General features: G+C 43.6%; 1 protein-coding gene across 1 annotated transcript; it reads left to right on the top strand.

Moving 5' to 3' along the window:
- Window positions 1–330: 330 nt before the first annotated feature.
- Window positions 331–18,243, top strand: LOC310771611 (synapse-associated protein 1-like; the record flags this gene model as incomplete). The annotated part of the gene is made up of 9 exons (XM_083664187.1): window positions 331–532; window positions 1,025–1,143; window positions 1,780–1,846; window positions 2,393–2,466; window positions 2,957–3,096; window positions 13,614–13,765; window positions 13,960–14,009; window positions 14,100–14,253; window positions 18,113–18,243. 9 exons carry the CDS (start codon window positions 331–333, stop codon window positions 18,241–18,243), a joined length of 1,089 nt encoding a protein of 362 aa, XP_083520313.1.
- Window positions 18,244–25,168: the final 6,925 nt, after the last annotated feature.

The raw sequence follows: 25,168 nt of genomic DNA, 5'->3' as shown, positions 1-25,168 counted from the left end.
TGATTTGATATCAGATTTTTAATCATAGTCAATATATCAGTGTTGAGTCAGTCATGATGTCATTTGACATGCTAATTTGGCTAACTAAAGGCATCTTACCACCTCTGTGGTGTGTCCCCTCCTCCCTCCTCCCTCCTCCCTCCTCCCTCCTCCCTCCTCCCTCCTCCCTCCTCCTCCCTCCTCCCTCCTCCAGAGGAGCCGGCAGACTGGGAGAAGGAGCTGCAGCAGGAGCTCCAGGAGTACGAGGTAGTGAGCGAGGCCACAGACAGAGACGAGCAGTGGGACCAAGAGATCGAGAAGATGCTCCAGGCTGACAGCAGCTAGGTTGGAATGTTGAAAGGTTTTGGGTCGTGGCTGGGCTTGGAGAACCCAGTGTACCCAAAGAAGCGTGATGACACGGACAACTTAGCCGAGGAGCGAGAAGAGAAGGTGGTCCAGGCACAGAACGAGGTAAACAAACAGCAAGCAGCCCAGGAAGATGAGCCAGCAGCCCGCCAGGAGAACTCCGAGCAGCCGGGGAGAGGACTGGGCGGTAAGACTACCCTACGTGCTTCTTAATCATCTCTCTTTTAGATGTGGAACTCGTCATCAGTTAGTCAGCCTTGCTGTCCTCCATAAAAATGCCAGGTGTAACCTTATATGCATGAAGATAATGTAATTTGGTGGAAGCAAATATGGTATAAGTGCATTACAGTATGTTGTGACTCTTGTGAGTATGGGTGGCCCCAGTGGGAATCAAACCAACAACCATGACAGTGTTAGTAGTGCTACTGAGCTACATTACACAACCATAGGTCCATTTAAATAAACTGCATTCTGTTCTGCGTGCTCCTCCTGTGTCGCTGTAGCAATGTTTTGATGACAGGTCTGCTACACACAAGAAACCTTTTCATCAAAGTACTGCACAAGTCAGAGTCGAGTAGCAAGTCACCAGAACAAAAAGTCAAGTCTCAAGTTTTCTCTTCATGCATCAAGTCAAGTCTCATGAAGCCCTAATCCCGTCCTCTCTCTCCTCTCTTTGAAGACTACATCTTCAGTTTTGCCTCCAATGCCACCAAGAAGATATCAGAGTCTGTGGCAGGGACCGCTCAGACCATCAAGAAGAGCGTGGAGGAGGGAAACATCGACGGCATCATAGACAAGGCACGCTGCTCTCTGCTTCTTGCACGGCGACATCATCAACAATTTGTATTGTCCTCATATTCACATAATATTCTTCATGAGGCAAATGGGACACGCTGATGGTGTACCTTGATAAATGTAGTCTATTGTAGTGGTTTCCAAAGTCTGAGACTGTGGGCCTCCCCTCAGAGAAAGCCACCCCCCCTACAGACACTCGATAATTAATTGAGCCAAGATAGCCTGATATTGCTGTAGCCTGTTTGACATACTTCAGACGACACCAATACATAAAAATGCCTGTCATAAGGTCTGCCTGAAGGAATTATTTGTTTCTGACTCTGGGAAAGTGGGGAAAACTGTAAAATTCCCAAAACTACTGATCTTAACTATTTCTTTAACCAAATCACACAAATTTAGACTATTCTAGGTTTAGGTTTAGGTTCTATGTGATCTCCTTTTGAGATATTTTCTTCGCTGCCATTCACTAAGCCTCCCCTGAAACTGTCTGGAGACTCCCTGGGGAGGCCCGCCTCCCACTTTGAAAACCTCTGGTCTATTTATTGATTCAATTTTTACCTCATTGATACAATATAGGTCCCTTCCTTCTTTGAGTATGTGTCTGTCTGTGTGCTGACCTGTGCGTTTGTCTGCTTCCAGACTTTCCTCAGAGACTTCCAAAAGGAACAGCAGAAGTTTGTCCAGGAAAATAAGGCCAAGAGATCAGGTGGGATGCACAGCAATTCGCCTATTTCACATCCCACCCAATTCACCCATTTTGTGCCTAAAAGGCAGGAAGTAAAACAGGTGCAAGCAAGACATTGATTAAGGTTTCCAACTTCCAATCCGTTTAGGTGTTCCAGTGCCGTGGGTCTAATTAGTGTCTAAAATACTCAACAATCTATTAAAGCTATTTAGGCTGTAAAAAATGCTACATTTTCTGTATAGGGGAGACTCGTGGGTACCCATTAAACCCATGTTCATATCTTGAGGTGAGAGGTCAAGGGACCCCTTTGAAAAAAAATCCTCTGCCAAAATTTAGCCTTCATTTTGAGCGTTTTATTTTATTTTATTTTTTCACCTTTACATATCATCAGTGACATCGACATTGACGATGTCACTGATAATATTACCGATGTTGTACCGAAATTTGAATGTCTGGGGCCCCCGGATTTTTGTGACATCAAAGTGAGGTCACAAGCCAAAAAAGGTTGGGAACCCCCTGCCCTAATGTGTGATGAGTGAAGCTGCCTGTGCTGGCGTTTGTGCCCAGATGCAGCGGTGCCACCCTGGGTCGGCTACAACGAGGAAGAGACCATCCAGCAGCAGATCCTGGCTCTGTCTGCCGTGAGTCACGTACAGATCCTACACGATGTCAGCATGTGTTCTCTCATGTCACTTATAACACGGCTTTGTTGAAAGCTCATCTCTGATTGGCCGATAATCGCTCTCTGTGGTCTGTTTCACACCTGATCCTATCAGTCTGCAGTTAAAAAACATCTGGTCCATGAAGCGCCACCTTGTGTCTAAAACACATTAGTCTTAAGCTGCCGCACACGGTCCTGCTGGAGCTTTTATAGGCAGAATCTTGTCAATCACATTAGATTATAATCAGATCATTTAAAGTCAACATTTTATTTCAAATGATTCATGTCCGATATTTTCCAACTCTCTTGACTGATGCCGATACCGATATTATTATTATTAATATTTATATATATATATTTATATTTATTGATTGATTGATTGATTGATTGATTGATTGATTGATTTATATTCCTGATATATGGTGCATCCTTAGTAAAAAGCAAGGCGCTGGTGATGTGTCTTCCTGTAGGACAAGAGGAACTTCCTGCGCGACCCCCCGGCCGGCGTGCACTTCTGCTTCGTCATGGAGGAGATGTACCCTCTGGCCACCGTCATGCTACAAGAAGACCAGCTGCTCAACCGCATGCGCTTCGACCTGGTCCCCAAACAGTCAGTAGGCCGTGTGTGTGTGTGTGTGTGTGTGTGTGTGTGTGTGTGTGTGTGTACGTGTGTGTGTGTGTGTGTGTGTGTGTGTGTGTGTGTGTACGTGTGTGTGTGTGTGTGTGTGTGTGTGTGTGTGTGTGTGTGTGTGTGTGTGTGTGTGTGTATGTGTGTGTGTGTATGTGTGCGCGTGTGTGGTCTAATTAATGTCGCAGAGTTCCCACAGTCATGCAATACCTGGAAAACTGGAAAAGTCATGGAATTTCAATATTTTGTTTTCCAGGCCTGGAAAAGTCATGATATTTGTAAAATCATTGAACGTTTTGGAAAAGTCATTGATTTTGTTGTGTGTAATGAAATTAATTGTTATGGGTAATCTTTTTTTTTTATAAACATTTGAATGGAAAATTCATGATTTCTTTTCCAATAGCTCCCATGCAATGTGACCGACTGCCTCTAAATCAATACCAGATTATTACTAGACTGGACAAATAAGACACACCTCATTATATTTGATTTGAGTGATTCTCAATCATGAATTTTTATGGAAAATTCATGATTTCTTTCAATAGCTTCCATGTAATATGATGCCATGACTAAAGCACTAAAATTCCAAGTGCAAGTATGTTCCGCATATTTTAAGTCTGTTAAGCATATTTTAGACCATGGGAAAAAATACTAAAACTTAAAGTATAATAATAGCATTCATATTACAATAATCAAGAATGATAATACAAACAACAGTAATAATACAACATTTATGCATATTAGTCCAGAACTTTATCAAAATACCTCACTCAGTTTAGGACGTAAGTACCCTAAAGCTTTATTTTTACAGTATGGCACCTTTCAAAACCCCATAGATGTAATGTAGTATTGATCAATTCTACAATTAATATGTGATCAATAAAAATCATTATAACCATGGTATCAGATGTGGACGACAGTGATTGGACGAGATCTGACTCTTATTTAGAGCTCAGTTATTTTGGTTTCTATAGGCTCTTTCACACACAGATCGTGCAAAAATTGCCGTTTAGGAGTCCCGCAAAGCCCGCACCCTCGCCACAGAAATGATGTCTTAGACTGTTTTCAATAATGAAGACTACTTCACTAGTCAATGATTGTTTATCCATCCCATTCACTAATCCATGGTTCCTTTCCATTCATCTCTCTCTCCCCTGCAGCAACGCCCTCAGGTTACATCAGCCATTCATAAATATGCACGCCCTCTTTATCCCTGTCCAATCAATGTCTCCCACGCTTTCCCTCTCTTCGGCTGTTGCCAATCACCTAAATGAAGTTCTATTTAAGACTCTTGCAAGTTGTAACTCACCCTGTTTGTTCACCCATATAGCTGCTGTTCCTGCGTTGCTGCTGCTTCGCTGTCCCTCATGTTTTGCTCGTTTTGCTCGTCGTCAATCTTTTCCTTGCTAAGGAATATCTCTCCATTCATGGAGTAAATCGGCTCAAGCAAAGCGGCCATTTCCCTCCAGCCAGGAGTCCGTCTCAAGTCAACAACAGACTTCAGACTGTCAATCAGTGACCAAACATTTTTGTTCAGCAAGCAGCAATGCATGGAGGCTCACTATTCTTCATCGGACGGGTGTTCAGGCGTCCAAGCATGGCTTCCGCACCATGATCATCGCGTCCCCAGGCTTCTCCAGGCAAGCAGGCAGCACCAGGCCGTCCCATTCCACTTCGCCTGTGGTCAATTGTACTACAGGCGCGGATCCTGCTATCACCGGGCAGTTAAGTCTTTACTTAAACCGTAAATAAACGGGAGTTTGTGCGAGTTGAAAGATGTCATGTCGCTGCCTGATGACGATGACGTCATTGTAATGTTGCAATGTAGAAAGAATCAGAATCCAGTAGTATGCTAAGGATTTTAATAAGAGCTGCCTCGCGCTCCGCAACATGGCTGAACATCCAGTCGTAACGTACTCACTTCTTCTACTCTCCTTTCCAAGTCTTTCTTAAGGGCCTTGGCCCACAGCACCGCCTTGTGGCGTAATGTAATACAACACTACTGAACACAACATCCCCCCATTACTTAAGAATTATTCTTACTTTAGTGGCACTCTATTAAATAACAAAAATCAAATGTATTATGCACCAACTAAATCTATTGTCTGTAACATTCTTTCTTTACGGTCTCAGCACTTGAGGCAATAACAATATAAGATTTAACCAAAACAAATGTGTTATGTTTCCCAATAACTGTACAACCTTGTCACAATAGACTGTATACTATTTTCAACTTAAATCAATTCTGAGTGTTCAATTCACAAAAGATCACAGTAGAACATCTGTTACATGCTTACATAGAATCACTCATTCACTTTACGATTGTTATTTTTTCTTTTCTTTTTCTTTTTTTTTTTTTTCAACAAGGAAATCACAGTCCAAACAGACATCTTGTGTCACTGTCCCTGATCCTTTAAGTCTCATAGTCCTTGAGCCAATCTGGTGGCTTGTGTGCTCTGGTAGGACGGTTTTCAGGCTCCACTGGTCTCCTAGCACCATTCCTTGGCTGAACTGGAGAGTTGGAAAATCCACTGGGTACTGAGGCCAAGTGGGAAGCATGCCATGTTTTCCCGTCATCCAGAATGTAGGTGCTAGGACCCACTTGCTTTCTGATCTTGATGGGTGCAGAGAATTTCTGATGTCCCTTTAACACATGCACTGGTTTCCGCACGCGCACTCTGTCCCCCTCTCTGAAGGAAGGAGTGCGAGCGCCCCGCCGTGCATCACAGTACTCTTTCATGCGAGATTGACGAAGAGTCACCCTGCCACGCACCTCATCATCATGTGCCCTCCCAGTAGGAGGAGAGAGAACATTGAGCTTTGTTCTCATCTTGCGGCCGTGCAGCAGTTCGAATGGCGATGCACCAGTCATGGCGTGCGGTGTAGCACGATATGCCTGAAGAAAATCAGACGTTGCAGCTTTCCATGGCTTGTTTTGGAGGATGGCAGCCTGGATGCAGCCTTTGAAGACTCTGTTGAACCTTTCTATTGCTCCGTTGGCAGATGGGTGGTACACAGAGGAGTGGATAAGAGCGATCCCTCTGTCCTTGAGGAATGAGGAGAATGTAGCAGCAGTAAATTGTGGTCCATTGTCAGTGACCAGGGACTCTGGGTTACCATAGCGGGCGAAAACAGTGCTGAGAATTCCAAGCACTGTTTCTGTAGTGACAGATGATGCAAAAGCTACTTCGGGCCACTTTGAGTAGTAATCAGTGAGAGTGATAGCATACTTGCAGTCCCAGGTCGCAGATTCAAATGGTCCGACAATGTCCAGGCCCAGCTTAATCCAGGGGGCCTCAGGCAGAGGTACAGGTTGCAGTGGTGCCTCAAAGACCTTTGCTGACTTGTCTGAGCTTTGACACAGTGAGCATGTGGATATTTCAGAGCGTACGAGTGCATCCATGGCAGGGAACCAATACAGCTCACGCAAGCGCTGTTTTGTTCGCACCACGCCCTGATGACCTTCGTGCGCTAGTGCAATGAGGGTGCAGCGCAGAGAGACAGGCACAACCAAGCGTGATCCCCGAAAGACCAAGTCATCCTGTACACTCAGTTCATGTCTTATTTTGAAGTAAGGCTGCAGCACTGGCTTCACAGCCTTTATAGAAGGCGGCCATTTTTTTTGTATTTGCTCACGCAGAGAAGCAAGCTCAGGGCAGGAGGAGGAAGCATCTTCAAACTCACCGGCAGTCACTGAGACAGGGGCCGTTGACAGCAAAGCCACTAGCTCAGGTTCTGTGTCCTCGGTGAGAGGGGAAGCAGCAGGTAGCGGTAAGCGTGAGAGACAGTCGGCTGTGTGATTCTGTGATCCAGCACGGTACACGACATCATAAGTGAAACAGAGGAGGCGTACAGACCAGCGTGCAATGCGCATTCCTGCACGATCCATTCCTTTTGTAGAGAGGAGTGTTGTAAGGGCCTGATGATCGGTACGCAGTGTAAACCTCCGGCCCCACAAGTATGTCCTCCATTTCTCCACTGCCCAGACACACGCAAGAGCCTCTTTTTCAACTGTTGAATATTTTCTCTCGGTTTGCGTCAGTGACCGAGATGCAAACGCCACTACGCGTTCTGTGTGATCTGGATGCAGCTGAGTGAAGACAGCACCCAGACCGTAATCAGATGCGTCTGTCGAGATGATGGTTGGAAAGTCCTTGTTATATAAGGCGAGTGCAGGGCTGTCCAGCAGCAGCTGTTTCACAGTAAGGAAGCACTGCTGAGCCTCATCAGTCCATTCAAATCCTTCTTCACGAAGTTCTTCTTCACGCAGGCAGGCACGGAGAGGCTCTACTACTGTAGCACAGTCAGGTATGAATTTTGCGTACCAAGATATCATACCTAAGAAGGAGCGGAGAGTAGCAGCATCTGTGGGAGCAGGGGCCTCTGTAATGGCCTGTAAGTGCTCTGTATCAGGCTTGATGATTGTATTTTTTTTTTTTTTTTTTTTTTTTTAGTATGCTAAGGATTTTAATAAGAGCTGCCTCGCGCTCCGCAACATGGCTGAACATCCAGTCGTAACGTACTCACTTCTTCTACTCTCCTTTCCAAGTCTTTCTTAAGGGCCTTGGCCCACAGCACCGCCTTGTGGCGTAATGTAATACAACACTACTGAACACAACAGTCATCACCGCACATTGTACATTTAATTCACAATTGACTTCATGTTGTTGAGATCATGTGATATGCGGTAAAAAATCATGCAATGGGTTATTCAAAACACCCTTGGCTCATGGAGCATGTCTGAGCATCATTTTAGAAAGAGTGTTTACTGTATAAACCTTCAGACCTAAGTCAGACAAGTAGCCCAGTGTCAAGCTACCCAGTCTTAACACACCACTTCCTGTTCTTAACGAATTTCAAAGTAAAATGCCTTTGGCGTTTGTTTTAACCATAAATAATACCAAAGCTAAAATAATTAATAGTGTCATGCTAGTCATGTAACAAGAGGCTGCCAATCCCATCGTTATATGTTGGCCAACATATATCACTGCGAGTTGCAACTAGCAGTCTATGGTGCATTTGCAAGGCGGTGAAACCATTGTATTTCTTTTATTTGTTTATTAACCAGTTTCTTTATATCTCATGCATTAAGCATTACATTTCAGCTCTATAGGGTTGCCGCCAGAATGAACCGTTTGCCCCATGGATCTTTCGGTGTGTCCAGAGTGCCCGAGATGCTATGGCACTTAAGCATCAGTGCTTCTCCAGGCCGGGTCGCGTCAATCACCGTGAATCTGCCCAGACTTCCCCATGGTCTGGCCTCAGCTGCACCAGCAGGGCTATGAGCAGTCCGTAGTAGCAAACGGGCGTTTGTTGGGGGAAAAAGATGGTCGTTACCTGATGACATCATCACCGGCCATCACCGTATCTTTTTCATTCAAATAGCTACTAATAAGGCTTGCATTCCCATGAATTATCGGCTTGTTATTTTTGAAATAATTGTCCCTGAAAGGGCTGAAAGTGTTGAAGCTATTATCAATTCTGTCTGCCTCTCCAGCTAGCTATCCTGTCCTGTCCATGTGTCATTGTTTATTTTCAGCTCATCAATCTCATCATGTGATGACTGCTGACCCATACAGCATTGCTGGCTAAGCCCAAAATCATCATTGTTCTCATCACCAGTCATGGTTTGGCTAAGCTGGAAATCTTAAAAAAGCTTCTGATTTAAGCTGTATTCAGTCAGTTTGTCGATGTTGACTATGCCAAAATCAAGTCATTGTGTTGTCTAACTGAAAATCAAGTGACCAATCAGCTGAATTCAAAGTCGTTGTTGATTATCCACTGCCATTCCTTTAAACCATTGCTGGCTATGCTCATGCAGGTCATTTGACCTTTTATCCACTGCCGTTCAAAGCCCTGCTAATGCAGGTCGTTGCTGATCTGGGTCAACTCAGTACTGACCTTAAATACAGGTCTTTGCTGACCTTCTATCTATTGCTGTCCAAAGCCCCAACAGCCCCAAAAAAAAAAAAAAAAAAAATGGACCGGAGGTCGAACCCTGGACCTTTTGTCGTGAGGCGGCACGGCTCACCACTTATCCACTGTGCTGTCCGTGTTGTGCATTTGATTTCTGCCTACTTGTTCAGGTATATTTTCCTTGCTTTATGAAGGTTCATTGCACTGGGTAATCTTGGCTGTCTCTCCTGCTAGTGATCCAGTCAAGGCATCAGATCATTGTTTCAGCTCATCAACTCATCATCTGATCAATGCGGTCACTCCAGTCCGGACCATACAGCATTGCTGGCTAAGCTCAAAAAATCATTGTCATCATTGTAATGTCATGATTTGGCTAAATCCGACAGTCATAGTTGGTGGGCTAAGATGGAAATCATATAGCCATTGTTGGTGGCTAAACTGGGAATCAAATTATTCGTCACTGTTTAAGCTGAAATCATAGTCATTGTTGTTGACTAATCCGAAATCAAGTATCATGGTTTGGCTAAATCCGACAGTTTAGTTGGTGGGCTAAGATGGAAATCATATAGCCATTGTTGGTGGCTAAACTGGGAATCAAATTATTCGTCACTGTTTAAGCTGAAATCATAGTCATTGTTGTTGACTATGACTAATCCGAAATCAAGTATCCTCGTTCTAAGCAAAAAATCAAACATTGCAATCAAGATGAATTCAAAACCACTGTGACAGAATCCTTCAGAAGGAGGCGTCGGGATACACTCCCTGGGACCCTCATTCCTATGGGTTATTTCTTGTTTATTTTATTTTCAGTTGCATTTTTGTTTTTATTTTTGTGAATCATCTATTACAATTGTTCCATGTCTTAGATCTTATGGTAGGCGGCTTTACATTATGGCTCCCCTACCCAGGTTAGACCCGGGTGCCAGCCAGGTGTGTTCATCTATACTATAATTATCATGGTCATTGCTTGAGGAACTGCCAAACTCGATGAAGAGGGTGTTTGGTGCAAATCGCAAACCTGTGTCAATTTTAAAGTAATTGAGAGCGCTGTCCTGATCTTTTTGTCTTAAGATCAAACTGATCCTGATCCTTCGCCCATTTACTGCAAGCCGATGCTGTCGGTCCCCTTGCCATAGCCATTGCTGGCTAAAACCCATTCATTGCAAGCAGGTCCTGCCCCCTCCCTTGCCATTGCTGGCTATCTCAAGTTTTAAATTCTCCAGTCATTGCCAACCATTGCTGGCTAAGCCCAAATATATCGGATTATTGCCATTAACCATTGCTCACTAAAGCTCATAAATCATGTCGATATAATGATTTATATACTATGTATTTTGATTTTGATTTTGATATATATATATATATATAATTTTTGTTTCTCTCTTTGCCCTGCTTCCAGCACCCTAGCCATTGTCAGGGTTGTTTTGTTCAGTTTGAACATAACTATTATTCTGCTGGGTCATTATTATTATCATTATTTAATTTGATCATTATTATTATTACTAGGAACTGTTTCAATTCTTTATTTTTCTATATGCCTTTGTTAAGTTTCGTAATTTTCATTTACAGGTATTTTTATAATATATATATATATATATATATATATTTTTATGCAATTCTATATTTCTTTGTCATGGTTCATAGATGGCAGTATATATCTGCGTAAGTCTCAGGTTCATGTTTAAATTAGTTTTCTTTTTGGGGTTTATTTCTCTTATCTGTATGGAATATCAGTTCATATCCCATATCTTACTGGCCTTCATCTACCAGTGTATATCTGACCTGTTCAAGCAGATTCACTATTGACCCAAGTCTCTCCATTCATTGAATTACTATAATCAATGTCCCACAGAAACGGGAGGTCCTCCAAAATGTCGTTTTACCCCTTGACCGTCAATCGGTAAGTCATTCTTGCATATCTTTGGTGGTGTTCACGCTCAATCCCTTTGCAATGTCATGCCCCATTACCCCATTCACCCTGTTCGCTATTGTGCTACCGGATGGCTGAGGTCAATCCCGGGATAAGTCACAATATGAATATAAAGTACAGTCAGATGGCTGAGGTCAAGCCTGGGATAAGTCTCAGTATGAATGTAAAGTGCTTTCGGTTGGCGTTGGTCAAGCCCGTTATAAGTCACAGTATGAATCACTCCTTCCCTAATTGGAGGTAAGTCATTAATGCATATCTTGGTGGTGGTTCACTCTCAGTCCCTTTGCAATGTCATGCCCCATTACCCATTTACCTTGTTTTGCTATTGTGCTACCGTTTGGCAGAGGTCAGGCCCGGGATAAGTCACAATATGAATATAAAGTACTGTCAGATGGCTGAGGTCAAGCCCGGGATAAGTCACAGTATGAATACAAAGTGCGTTCGGTTGGCTGTTGGTCAAGCCCGTTATAAGTCACAGTATGAATATACAGTGCTTTCGGTTGGCAGGTCAAGCCCGTTATAAGTCACAGTATGAATGTAAAGTGCGTTCGGTTGGCTGTTGGTCAAGCCCGTTATAAGTCACAGTATGAATATACAGTGCTTTCGGTTGGCAGGTCAAGCCCGTTATAAGTCACATTATGAATGTAAATGTAAAGTGCAACCGGAGGCCGAAGTCGAGCCCAGAATAAGTCTCAGTATGAATGTAAAGTGCTTTCGGTTGGCTGTCGGTCAAGCCCGTTATAAGTCACAGCGTGAACGAATTGAAGTGCATTCGGATGGCTGTTGGTCAAGCCGGGATAAGTCACAGATACATGTATGCAGGTATGCATGATTGCATGTAGGTATTCCCCTCATGTATCCCCATTGACAAACATCATTTTTTCAATTAATCTAACCTGGCCCTTTTAGGCTTAATATTCTTTCATGTATTTGCTTGAATTTGGCGAGCTCCATGATCCCCTCCAGGCATCTCATTTGTCCCATTTTCTTTATATTCCTTTTGGGGTTCTCTATCCTATAAATCACTGACGTCCTCCTCTTGGCTCAGAGGAGCGTCATCATACCATGGAGTCATTCGCCAAATCTAAGTGTTGTTTGTTCATCATTAAAGTTTATCGTACTTTCCTTCTAGTCTCTCATGATTGAAATGATGTCTTAGACTGTTTTCAATAATGAAGACTACTTCACTAGTCAATGATTGTTTATCCATCCCATTCACTAATCCATGGTTCCTTTCCATTCATCTCTCTCTCCCCTGCAGCAACGCCCTCAGGTTACATCAGCCATTCATAAATATGCACGCCCTCTTTATCCCTGTCCAATCAATGTCTCCCACGCTTTCCCTCTCTTCGGCTGTTGCCAATCACCTAAATGAAGTTCTATTTAAGACTCTTGCAAGTTGTAACTCACCCTGTTTGTTCACCCATATAGCTGCTGTTCCTGCGTTGCTGCTGCTTCGCCCCTCCTCCTCCCCTGAACACCACCAATGTCATGACTCCAGTAGAACTCCCTATGGGGGTTCTCTATCCTATAAATCACTGACGTCCTCCTCTTGGCTCAGAGGAGCGTCATCATACCATGGAGTCATTCGCCAAATCTAAGTGTTGTTTGTTCATCATTAAAGTTTATCGTACTTTCCTTCTAGTCTCTCATGATTGAAATTGCTTTCACACAGAGCCAAGCAGCACGGCCACTTTCCCGTGCTGTGGTGTACTTTCAGGTGAAATCCCCTGCTCCCGGATTGAAAGGCGAGCGGAGGGTTTTCCAGCTCCTCCTAGCCCAAATAAATATTTTCATAGGTTAGTGTAGCCTAGGCTACTGTATGATGAACGAATGAATTCAACAACAATACTTCCCTCCCTCCTTCTCCTAGTCCGCTGAGCTGGGAGAGGATAGGTGCACTCGCATGGTGGGCGGACTCGCCAAAACGGGCTCCGCCGCCGCACTCGCAAGGTGGGCGGGCAGATCGATATGGTGTCCTACTAAAATTGAAACGATACACGACCGCCCGCATATCAAACAGCTGCAGTCTGCATAACGTTCGTCGGGGGAATAGTATGGGCTATAAATGCACATGACCAATAACGTTAGTAGTTTTTGTAAGGGAATGCACAGAGCTGATTTCGAGAGGGAATAACCTGGTCTGAGTCAGACCAACTCGCCACAGACAGCTATAGCCCTCTGAAGCTTATTATTATATCCGTTAATTGTAGCCTACCTACTAATGTCAACATCGTTTGAGCATGAAGCCTAACCGCACAGAGCATTCCTCCTGGCGTCCCTGCAGTCATGATTGTATAGGCTACTTTTTTTACTTTCACTCCTGCACTTTTCTTGATCACATGAGGTGATTTCCCCTGTAATTTTTTTTATGAATGAGCTGACCATTCCCACCTTTTCCGGCTCGCTGCAACAACCTTTCAAGTGGAGGCGGGTTGCCAGGTAACCCGGCGCTGTTACTACCTCCCGTCGCGGGACAAAAGGCGTAAAACAATTGTCCACCAAAGCGCATTCACAACTTTCACATCGGAGGCGCGAATCCTATTTTCCGTGCATTTTTCGGCTTTCAAGGCCGGTGTGAAAGAGCCTTATGTCAATGTAACCCTGGTCCGGTCCATTATGATGACTCACCTGTGTTTGTGTTTGTTTGTAGTGTGAAGGAGGAGGCGTTCTGGAGGAACTACTTCTACCGGGTGTCTCTGATCAAGCAATCGGCCCAGCTGACGGCGCTGGCAGCCCAGCAGCAGCAGAGGGAGGAGGGGGACAGAGGGGCCAGTGTCTCCCCTGAGGACGTCACCTTAACAGGTTAGAGGGAGGAGGGGGACAGAGGGGCCAGTGTCCCCTGAGGATGTCACCTTAATATATATGTGTGTGTGTGTGTATGTATATATATATACACATACATACGGTATATATATATATATATACACACACACACATACACATACATGCACATATCCTAGCCACTAAATAAAAAAATGTATATAATTTCTTTGCAGAAAATGTCAGACCAAAAACCCCACCTGTTTCCATCAGTGACATGCAGAAGGTAAGAGTGCTATACTGTGGATGTGGTGGTTGTGTATGCTCAGTATGTATACAAGTGGCTGAGGAAGAAGCTCTCTGTTTTCAGTCCCAGCCGGCCCAGGAGGAAGAGGAGGACATGTGTTCGAGTCCCGGGGTGTCGGAGTTTGTGAGCGACGCGTTCGACTCAGCCAACATCAACCAGGACGACCTGAAGAAAGAGATGGAGCAGCTGGTGCTGGATAAGAAGGACAGCCCCTCTCCTGAAGGTCGGCTTTCTTACACTTTTGTTTCATCCTTTAGGGAACTGTGTGTCTGTTACATTTCTTAAGCTGGAAATGAGACAGATATCGTTTTGTTGTGTTGGTATTTCTGATGATTTTCTTTTCATGTTACAACATGTAAGCTGAAGAAGTAAGCTATGAACCAGGAAACCACTCCCTCAACAGAAGACGGCTTTAAAAGAACACTGTCAATCTATCGGCGTTCAAGCTGCTGATAAAGACGATATTTTGTGCCGATGTTGCAGATTTTTCATTCCAAAAAAATCCAAAAATCAGAAGCACTCTTGTTTCCCACCAATTTTTTTATTTGGTAGGGTGGAAAAGCCTGAGAAAGAGCATTGAGGCCAAAAATATAATTAAATGTATATTAATAATAATAACAACAACAACTCTACTACTTCTACTACTACTACTACTACGGCACTCGGTAGAGTGCATCATACCTCCGCCAGCCTTTCTAATGGCCCATTTCCACCGCTGGTATCAACGCGGCCCCGCGCAGCTCGTCTCGCTTTTTTGTCTCATTCCACCGATCAAAAACGTGGACAGCCCGGGTTGAGTCGGGGTTGAGTCGTGCTGCTTTTGGTCCCTGCTCTGTTGAGGTTCTAGCGCTGTGAACCCGGGTTCATACGGTGACGTGAAAACATTGTAGACGACTGATTGGTCAGGCAGAATCGTGTTTACTCTATCTAATGACTGTCAATGCAATGCTGCATGCCAGTTTAGTGGGGCTTACCTTCTCTTCTGTTATGTTATTTCCATCAGTCTTTTGTGTTGCTGCCTTCGCCTCTGGTGAAATAAAATCGATCTCCTTACTCAGCTTTAACATGGCGGTGGGTTTCAATTAGGGGTGCACCGATCACGTTTTTTGCCACCGATCACCGATTGCCGATCACCTATGAGAAATATCTGCCCAACCGATCATCGACCGATCACCGATTACCGATCACCGATATATATATATATATATATATTTATACAACAGGTAGTTCCGGCCGAGCAATTTGATTGGACAAGAGGGATCCTACGAGTGCCTATATTTCATGATAATGCACTGGCGCTTCACTGTGTGTAGATCACTCCGCTTCACAGCTGCCCTAATCAACAAAATGCTTCACAGCTGTAGAGTAGACAGTAGTAGAGTAGACAGCCTGCAGTTAATTAGGCTGATTAGGCTACATTTTCTGCAAAGGGAAAGCTGGGGGGACTATTTTTGTTGGCGGAGGAATAAATACAGAAATCATCTATTTTCTCAGCTTTTTGTCATTTTTTTAATCAGCTTTGTTTAATAGAACTGTTGTATAAAAGCAATATCACACTCGAGGTCGTGCATTGTTGTCTAATATTGGCACTGCTGTGATTATCTACGGCACTCGGCCTGCGGCCTCGTGCCTGCGACCGAATCACAGCAGTGCCAATATTAGCCAACAATGCACTCCCTCTCGTGTGATATTGCTTAAATATATATATATATTTATTTATTTATTTATTTTGTTTATAGCAGTCTATTATAGAACAGTTTCCATTTTACATATAAAATGCGGCTTATATAACGGTGTGGCTTATCTATGGATTTTTACAGCTATCGGCCACTAGGGGACCTCCTAAATCTATGGATTTTGGTACGAGAGACAGAACGAGAGTAAGACAGACATTACGAGAGCGAGACCCTGATTGGATGATGTTGCAAAAAATGTGCCTCGCGACCTGATTGGAGCACTGTGCCACTACGCTCTATCAGCCACTACTGTAAAACACCCTCCCTCCTCTCACCCTCCCTCGCTCCGGGGCAAAAAAGTCTGCGATTGAGCCAGAAACACAGTCTGAATGAAATTGAATGTAACGTTCCCAATTCTATGTATTACATTCTAAAAACTTAACGGCAACATTTTGGAAGGCTAAGCCACACAACTAGCTCGTTGTAATCTAACATCATGCTTCAAAAGATGGAGAACTGGCTGTGTTACGACGATGAGGATGCAAAACATGTAATTTGGATGTTTCGTTCCACCCATGTTTCGTCCGCGCTGCCAAATTCAATGGAATGAAACGAATCTTGTAGCCTTGGACGTAGTGAAGTGTTTTTGATTGATTTGTTCATCGGACTCAAAACGGTCTCCGCTGATAAGACACGGAGATCTCTGTTGCAGGCAGGCGCTACGCCTCCTCCTGACCAGTTTTAAACATTAAAACACCTGCGGCTTAGTCCAGTGCGGCTTGTAAAAATCATTCAATTTAGCTGCTGCGCCTTATAGTACGGAAAGTACGGCTGACGAAAGCAAAGCGTGTGCTTTGCAACACAATGATATAAACGTTAGAGCACAATATTAAAGTTAAACGATGGACATTGAAGACATGAAAATGGGCTGCCTCATGTTTCTCACGTGCAGCATGATCGGCTATGCGATCGGCGACAATAAAGAAATATCTGCAGCAGCAGATCACATATTTGAGGTCAAAATCGGCCGATACAGATTGCGTGCCGATCGATCGGTGCACCCCTAGTTTCAATTGTTTTGAGAGCGAAAAAGTCAGCTGCTCAGGAAGCCCTTGTAGTTGAGTGCAGCGTCGGCTCCGCTAGGCCGCAGGCGTGGCTTTGGTGAAGCCGCGGTCTTGCCTGGTGAGAGGCCGCCGGGATAGAGGCTTCACTCTGTAGCGCAACCCCCGTCCCTCGCTCAGCACATGCATGTGAGTTGAGTTTGACTAACAACAAAGTGATATCCATTCTCCTGGCCGATTGTCACATTTGCCCATGTACACTGTAGGTCATTTAGAGGCACCAGAATTTCATAAACAGTTTAAAGGTTCTGTGTATGGATTTAATTTTAACGTTATGTTATAGCCTACTTCGGCTATAGGCGGAGGACAGATATGCGGTCGCTATGACGACCAGTTGTGGGCGGGGGCAGATCAGCAGCGGTGGAAACAAAACATCCATCGGGTCGAAACAATAGAGCCGAGTGGTGACGAGCTGTGCAGGGCTGTAAAATGTGGTGGAAATGAGCCATAAGTGTCGTGTTACGTGAATCCGTTTAGAAGTTAGGCTCCTTTTTGTGATTGCCACGCCCCCTTTTGGTCAATGAACGCAAGTTGAAAACAAGAGCTTCGATACCGGAAGCGAGGCGATATTACCTTCAAAATAAAAGCGCTAATTTATTAAAACCAATAGGCTACATAATGCTGCTGGGTGTACAGACCAGTCAACTCACTATGGGTTAAAATTGGCTTTTCGGAGGCACAACATTGTATGTTTATTTACAACAGGTTTCTCTGCAAATGTTTTCTTTATGTCCTCTTTGGTACTTGGGGGATTTCGGATCACACAAAAAACATAGCGACAGTACTTTGATTTAAATGTCATTATTTTGACGGTTATAACCGGACGTTTCTGTTTTATTCTGGCTGACTTGATGCTGCTGAACCTGTGAGCAAATCTCTTTTAGATTTAGATCTCTTGTTGATTTTGTAATGCAATTGAGTCTTCCCTGTCTTTTATTCGCGTGTGCCTTGGTATCAGAAATATAAATATAGTCTATAAAGAATAAGCAGCTAGTTGGCTGCGTCTTGGTGTGGGCTAAACACTGGAGCAGCTTGTTACTGCATAGCCTCATAGTTTTTTCAATGGCTATTATGATATCCATCATATCAAAGATATACAAGCCTGATTTGATATCAGATTTTTTATCATAGTCAATATATCAGTGTTGTGTCAGTCATGATGTCATTTGACATGCTAATTTGACTAACTAAACCATCTGTGGTGTGTCCCCTCCTCCCTCCTCCCTCCTCCCTCCTCCCTCCTCCCTCCTCCCTCCTCCCTCCTCCTCCCTCCTCCCTCCTCCAGAGGAGCCGGCAGACTGGGAGAAGGAGCTGCAGCAGGAGCTCCAGGAGTACGAGGTGGTGAGCGAGGCCACAGACAGAGACGAGCAGTGGGACCAAGAGATCGAGAAGATGCTCCAGGCTGACAGCAGCTAGGGGGCGCTGCCTCTCCTCTGCACAGTCACTGATTTGCTGCCCCCCCAATGGACGACTAGCAACCCATGCTGCACAAAGGGACTAAATATGATGCCCCTCTATATGTATATGATTACCATCTGTCCACTTGTATACATGCTTCTGTAACTCAGGGTTCCTACGCAGGTCTGGAAAGTGAATAGTTTGGTGATTTGAAAACAAAAGTCTGGGAAAAGTATGGAAAATGTTGTAGTTCAGGTCCGATACACACACAATTCTAGTTTTGATCTTGGTCTAGACCCACTTTGAATACACAGCTTGTGTTGATGTGAAGAATAATGTTCAGATAGAGGGATGCTCTTATGAGTCAGCCACTGTCAGCATGCATTATATCAAATAGCTGCACCAACATCACATCTAGTCAAGAACATCGGCCATATGTGAAAGAAAGCATGTAGGAACCCTGCCGATCATCTCACATATTCTGATATTTCTTCATCAGACCAGATCTAGATCTAGGTCTGCGTTAATCATATTGAACACCAGCCTACATCTTCAGAGGAAAAAGTATGTGATTTTCTTTGATTGAAAATGTGTAAGGACCCTGGGACCTGATACAAGTTTGAGATATGATTATATCTTCTTGCTTTGCCGTTCATGAGAGCCATGTACTGAGGCGGAAAGCCGCTAGAGGGCGCTCCAGTACAAAGTGCCAGGCACTTTCTTCTGATGGGGGGCTGTTTGAAATCCTAGATCCACGTCTGAGTTAAGTATCTTTCAGCTGCTGCTTGCAGGTGGTTTGTACAGTAAAGTCTGTAGTATAGTTACAGTACAGTAGAGTCAAATCTATGTCAATAAAGAGGATTGATTTGTGGCACTTTGCACAGCAGCACTTCAGACACTATTTCCCTTTCATTCTCCTTTCACATGTTTCTATTTCATTTGGACAAAGTTGGAAATGTGCGCATGTCTTTGTTCAGCTACACGGCTTGTTTCTCTGTAGCTGAAGTATTGTACATGTGTTCTCTATTTGATCTTTTCCTTCAATAAAGATTCAAATCTGTTACAAAAGCAACCAGTAGACTGTGGCTCAACTTGATACATACATGGTGGAAATAATGAGTTCAGGGAGTATGGATGGAAATTAAGTTATAGGACATGTGTGTATGTGTATATATATATATATATATATATATATACATATACGGTATATATATATATATATATATATATACACAGTATATATGCCAGAAGGTTTGTTCAGAGAACCATGGGATGGGGAGCTCGTCTTTGGAAACTGTATGGAAAAGGGTGTGTGTGTTTAAAGAATCCCTGGCAGGTGATTGGATGAACCATCTGTCTATCATTGCTTGCTTCTAGCTGTCATCACCTAAATCCCGCCTGCAGCTGCCTCTGGAACTTGTGATTGGTAACCAGGGTTGGGAAGTTTATTTTAAAAATGTAATCGGATGCAATTAATAGTTACCTGTCAAAAGTTTTAATCAGTAATCCAAAAAAGTAATGTAACTGATTATTTTACTTTTTGATTAGTTTTGAACAAATTTCCTCCTGCATTTGACTGGAGCCCCCCCCCCCCCCCCCCCCCCAAATAAAAACCCAACAACAACAACAACAAAGAACAGCTTTGCTAATCTTGTCTCATCTGTTTCTCAATAATAATATAATATATAATAATATAATAATCATGTTTGCATCTTTGGATTACAGAGAATCTTTTTCTTAGAAACCCAGTCATTTATTTCCAGTGTTGGGCAAGTTACTTTCAAAATATAATATACTACATATTACTAGTTACTTTGGTTTGAAAGTAATAAGTTACTTTACAATATTATTTTCTGTGTAGAGTAACTCGTTACTTATTACAGTGCTTTTGCATTACTTTTACCAAAATAACAGCAGCAGCAGAATGACATCGCCGCCCCGGAACCACCCAGAAAAAGAATTTAAACCGTCTTCAAGTCAGTGTAAACAATCCAAAATTGGAAATTTTATTCTTTTCCTTTGTTATTGTCATCTATAGTGGGGGGTTTTTCCCCATAAAAACGCAGTTTGATTAGGAAATGATTGTATCTTTATTTAAATATGTGCTTTGATTTTAAAAAAAACTAACTCAATTTGTAACTTGAGTTACTTGACAATGTAACTGGTATAATATTACTGAAATCCTATAAGTAATAAGTTATATTACTGAGTTACTTCTAAAAGTAGCCTAATATATTACATGTAATAGGCTATGCTACTTTTGTAGTGAGTTACCCCCAACATTGTTTATTTCTTGGCTGCACTCACTGGTCATTTCTAAGAGCCAAGTGTTTTTAGGTGTTATTTATTTTGCACCTTAAGATATCAAACATAAAGTAAACAATAAAAGAGTCAATATTTACAGTGCACAGCGAATTGGATGAATAAATCCACAATAAATACAATCTACAATGTAATCAGTTACTTTCCCAGCCCTGATGCGTCACCAGGCTCTCTCAGAGGGGAGAGCATAGGGGGAGAGAGAGAGAGCCTGGCAGTTACTGAGGCAGGAAGACAGAAGAAGACCCGCCCAGTGTTTTCGTTCCCCCACAGAAATGCAACAGCAGGCAGTCAGTCGCTACGAGTTAGAGAAAAAATAAGAAACATGGACATACCAAACGAAGTGTTTGTTTTGAGCTAACTCTCGTTACTCGCGTCGCCCATGTTTTCTAAACAGAACGCAAGAATTGAGCGGAATTGTTCCTGGAGCACAGCACGGTCTTCCGCCCAGAGCCGGAAACACTCGGAGCGACGTTTTGCTCATCATCATCCAGCCCTGCTGCCACGACACTTCTCTATACAGGCTGAGGCGGAGCAAAGTAACTGTTGACAGTGGAAGTCAAGTGTGTCGCAGTTCAACTCAGACTCAGAGTCACACCGACACCATTTTGAGAGAGCAGAGAGAAGACGCAGGGTGAGTGTTAATACTACATTATTATTCCTATTATTATTTTATTCAGGGATGAAACTAGTCACCTTTAGGTGACAGTCACCGTCGTGCCTTTAGGTGAGGTGACAGTCACCTTCTCGCACTTGTGCTGCTAAGTAAGTGAATGGTTTCTGAGTGGTTTAGTGTCTCTGCCCTGGCTGATATCTGTCACCTTTTTCCACTGTCTGAGTTCACATCTGTTGATTGTAAAAGTGTCTGAGTCAGTTTGTTACTGATCGCAGGTGTTTTACTGCGTTCACCTGCCTCTTTTCCTCTCTCTCAAAGTAACGCTCATAGAAAAGATGTAACAGTGAGATAATGGCGTCAGTAAAACAAACAGGGAAGTTGATGTGGGCGGTGGCCCTGTACTTCACAGAAGACCGACATGACGCAGTTTATTAAACCGTTAAATTAACCCAGTTTTATTCAATCTGTGTGTCTGAGACTCTGCGAGATGAGCGTCTTTCAGTCACATGACTCCTCATAAAGAGAGAAACGGCTTGTTGACTTTCTGCAGACAGATCAGGACTTCAGAGCGGGGTGGGAACATCGACATATATATATTTAATATAGCTCAATGGGTGGGAAACTAATCTGCTTCATATTAGGCCTACAGAGGGCGCTACTAACTAAGATGACATGCGTCGACTTGCCTACAGAGCAGACTGCTGTGTTGCGTTTGAGTCATCCGCCTCTCGTCTCTGAGGGCGGGTTCACCGGGCTGATTTCTCATAAGCCAGCAGTGTTTCACTGAAATCAAGTGTTGATAAAAAAGAAATAACGAATGAAGCTTGTGTGTGTGTGTGTGTGTGTGTGTGTGTGTGTGTGTGTGTGTGTGTGTGTGTGTGTGTGTGTGTGTGTGTTAGTGCTGCACGATTTGGGGAAAAGGTGCGATTTGCGATTACTGTGGACAATATTGCGATTTGCGATTGTGATATAAACAAATGGTATTGTAGCGACCCGGGGTTTTGGCGTGTAATGTGGTGTTTCCGTGTTTAGCTAGGAACTGATATGTGTGGGTGTGTTCCTGGGGGGAACGGTGTGTAGGTTGCCATCCTGTGAGAGGCATGGTCAGTCAAGCTAGGTGAAGAGCTAGAGTGGTCGTGTGTGGAGCTAGCAGCGAAGCTACCGCTAGGAGCTGTGTATGAAGCCAAAGAATAAAAGCCCTGTACCAACTTCATGTCTCCGGTTCCTTGGATGAATACCTGATTCGTTACAGTATCTAGGGATGTGCTGATATGAGTTTTTGACGGTATAACCTTGAACAAAAATACCACGGTTTCACAGTATCACAGACTAAAATTGCTACAAGAAATATATTACAATTTAACACATTCACTGCCAGCCGTTTTTCAATACTGTAGTTAGCCTCTGCCAGAGGGTTTTTTTGAGGATTCTGGCTCATTTTACAAGAGCCGAGGATTCTTTTCTGCTTGGACTTTGTGAACACAAAGTTCACAAAAGTACTAATAGAATGTGTGCTTTCTCTGTCTAAAAGAGTTAGTTTGTAGAGTTAGTAGTTATGTAGATATTAGCCGTTGAGTACAGCATGGTTTCAGAGATTTTCAGAGAGTTTTGAGATAAATGGATTTTTAGAACCACCTCACGTGCCTGTGATTATGGGTGCCCTTGGGCAAGTCTGTATACTGTATTGTGTTTGTGTGTGTGTGTGTGTGTGTGTGTGTGTGTGTGTGTGTCTCCAAACTCCTCCCTCCGTCTGTGCTGCTGCTGCTGGCTCCGCGGCCGCTCTCGGGCGAGTCTGGATTACTGTAAAACGGGCTCGTTCGTTTCTTGGGGTGTCGGCTGAGAGCTTTGATGAAGCTTTTGCGATTCTGGTCTTATTTATGCTCAAAGGTACTCGAGTGTGTGTGTGTGCGCGCGCGCGTGTGTGTGTGTGTGTGTGTGTGTGTGTGTGTGTGTGTGTGTGTGTGAAATCGAAAGCGTTTTCGCCCAGCCATTTCCTTGAGAATGGCTTCCTCCCGCGGCTGTTTTTGCTCGGCTTTCTCTCTGTCTGGAGAGCACTGTCGCCACTTAGCTGGTCGGTAAAATAGATTATACACATTCTCTTCCTCCAATATTGGTATAGGAGACGTAAAAGGGGTTGATCGATGTCCCACCGTCAAAAAAAAAAAAAAAAATTTTAAGCCGAGATATCTCGTCTTTGGCACTCAACGGTTGGATTCTGTAAGCCGAGATATCTCGTCATTGGCAGTCAACGTGTTAAAATATATAAAAAAATAAAACAATTTGAAATAAAATTATCTTTAAAAAAATAAGAGAATACAGCATAATATTTTTTATAATAAATTCTTTACAAATTACAGTATATAGAAATGTACTCTTCCCAACATCCTGTGATGTGATATCAGTCTGTTTGAGACATTTGCACTGTGTTACAGCACATAGGCTGTGTAAGATGGCTCAGACTGCAAAGTTAGTTACATGTCTTCCCAGTAATACGAGTAATACTGTACACATGCAGTTTATTTCTTTTGTAGCGACAGATTACAGTCAACGCCACATTCGTGACTTTTCTTTTTTTAGAGAGAGAGTTATGCACAGAATTTACATGCAGACCCTGAAGGGTGCTTCTGCAGCTGCGAGAGGTGAGTGACGTGCAGACTTTTCATGCAGACCCTGAAGGTTGCTTCTGCAAATGCGAGTGTTTTCTCTGCTCTCGGTTAAAGGACAGCTTTCCCGTGGGGAATATGAATATATATTAAATCTCACGCCCCTAAGGTTTTCGAATCCGTTGAAATTTTTGAAATTGGTTGTTCACTGCCAGAGATATCAACCATCTCTCACATATTTTTTGGGCCAACCGACGCGTTTTGCGTCATCTGGCCCAAGTCCGCCTTGCGGAAGTCGAGCACCTATGAACTACACTACTTGTGGGCCTGTGCCGACATGGTCCCGCCTCTAGAGGTCCTCCACGCCCCTTCAGAGGTCTTGAAGAAAAACAAAAGGCAGCCATCTTTTTCCACCGCCTAGCCTATGGTAGCTGTTAGCTTTCCATAGCTCCTTGCAAAGAGACCATATCTCGGGAACGGAAGCACGTACAGACACGGGACTGGCGGCATTGGAAAGCTCGTCAAATTTTACATCTAGTAGTAGGTGCGTTGAAGTAACGAAATCAACGCTAAGCAATGTACCCGTTTTTACACATTTTTACATGAAATAGTTACAACATCAGATGCGCGTAACTCCTCGGAAAATGCCTTAAAATGCATGAATTTTTTTTTATGAAGACATCTCCCGACATATATACTACCGTTCAAATCTGGTGCAATTTGGAGGCAATTTCTTTTTTTAATTTTTTCTTGTTCTACTAAATGTTTTATTACCGCCACCTACTGGAGTTTGATATTAGCCAAATGCCTGAGGGGTGGGCGTGGAAACGAAGGCCACGCGAGCCCAGTGCATTGTGGGAAATGTAGGATTTCGGGTCCCTGCACCCGCCCCTCCCCTCCACCCCCCCCCCCCCCCACACACACACACACAGAGTGGATTTCGGTTGATATCTCTGGCTGTGAAGAACCAATTTCAAAAATTTCAACGGATTCGAAAACCTTAGGGGCGTGAGATTTAATTAATATTCCCCACGGGAAAGCCGTCCTTTAATGTCACTATATTCTTCATGGCAGTGGGTCATTACCTGCTGTACACTTAAACGTGCACTAGTTCTGCATAATCCCCTGCAGCTCTCTCCTTCTTTTACTGACTTTCTCACTAATCACACGGCTGTTTCCATCCATTCCATTTTCTGATCGGCTACTCGCTTAGCTTAATTAGCTGTTAGCTGTGGGTGCTGTCTCTCCCTCGGTAAGGTGTTTATGTTTAACCTTATAAAGTTGCTGTATATTTGGAGGTGGGAGAAGTCTCCCGCTAGTGTTGATGTCCAGTGTGACTGTGATGGCAGAGTTTGTTTGTTTATTTGCTGCGTCGCGTGTAACGTTAGTTAGACGAGGCGCACAC

Source organism: Poromitra crassiceps (genome assembly GCF_964638095.1).
Source record: "Poromitra crassiceps genome assembly, contig: HAP1_SCAFFOLD_872, whole genome shotgun sequence".
In the NCBI taxonomy this organism is placed as follows: Eukaryota; Metazoa; Chordata; class Actinopteri; order Beryciformes; family Melamphaidae; genus Poromitra; species Poromitra crassiceps.
The sequence above is the reverse complement of the archived record's forward strand: the minus strand, read 5'-3'. Positions and strand labels throughout refer to the sequence as shown.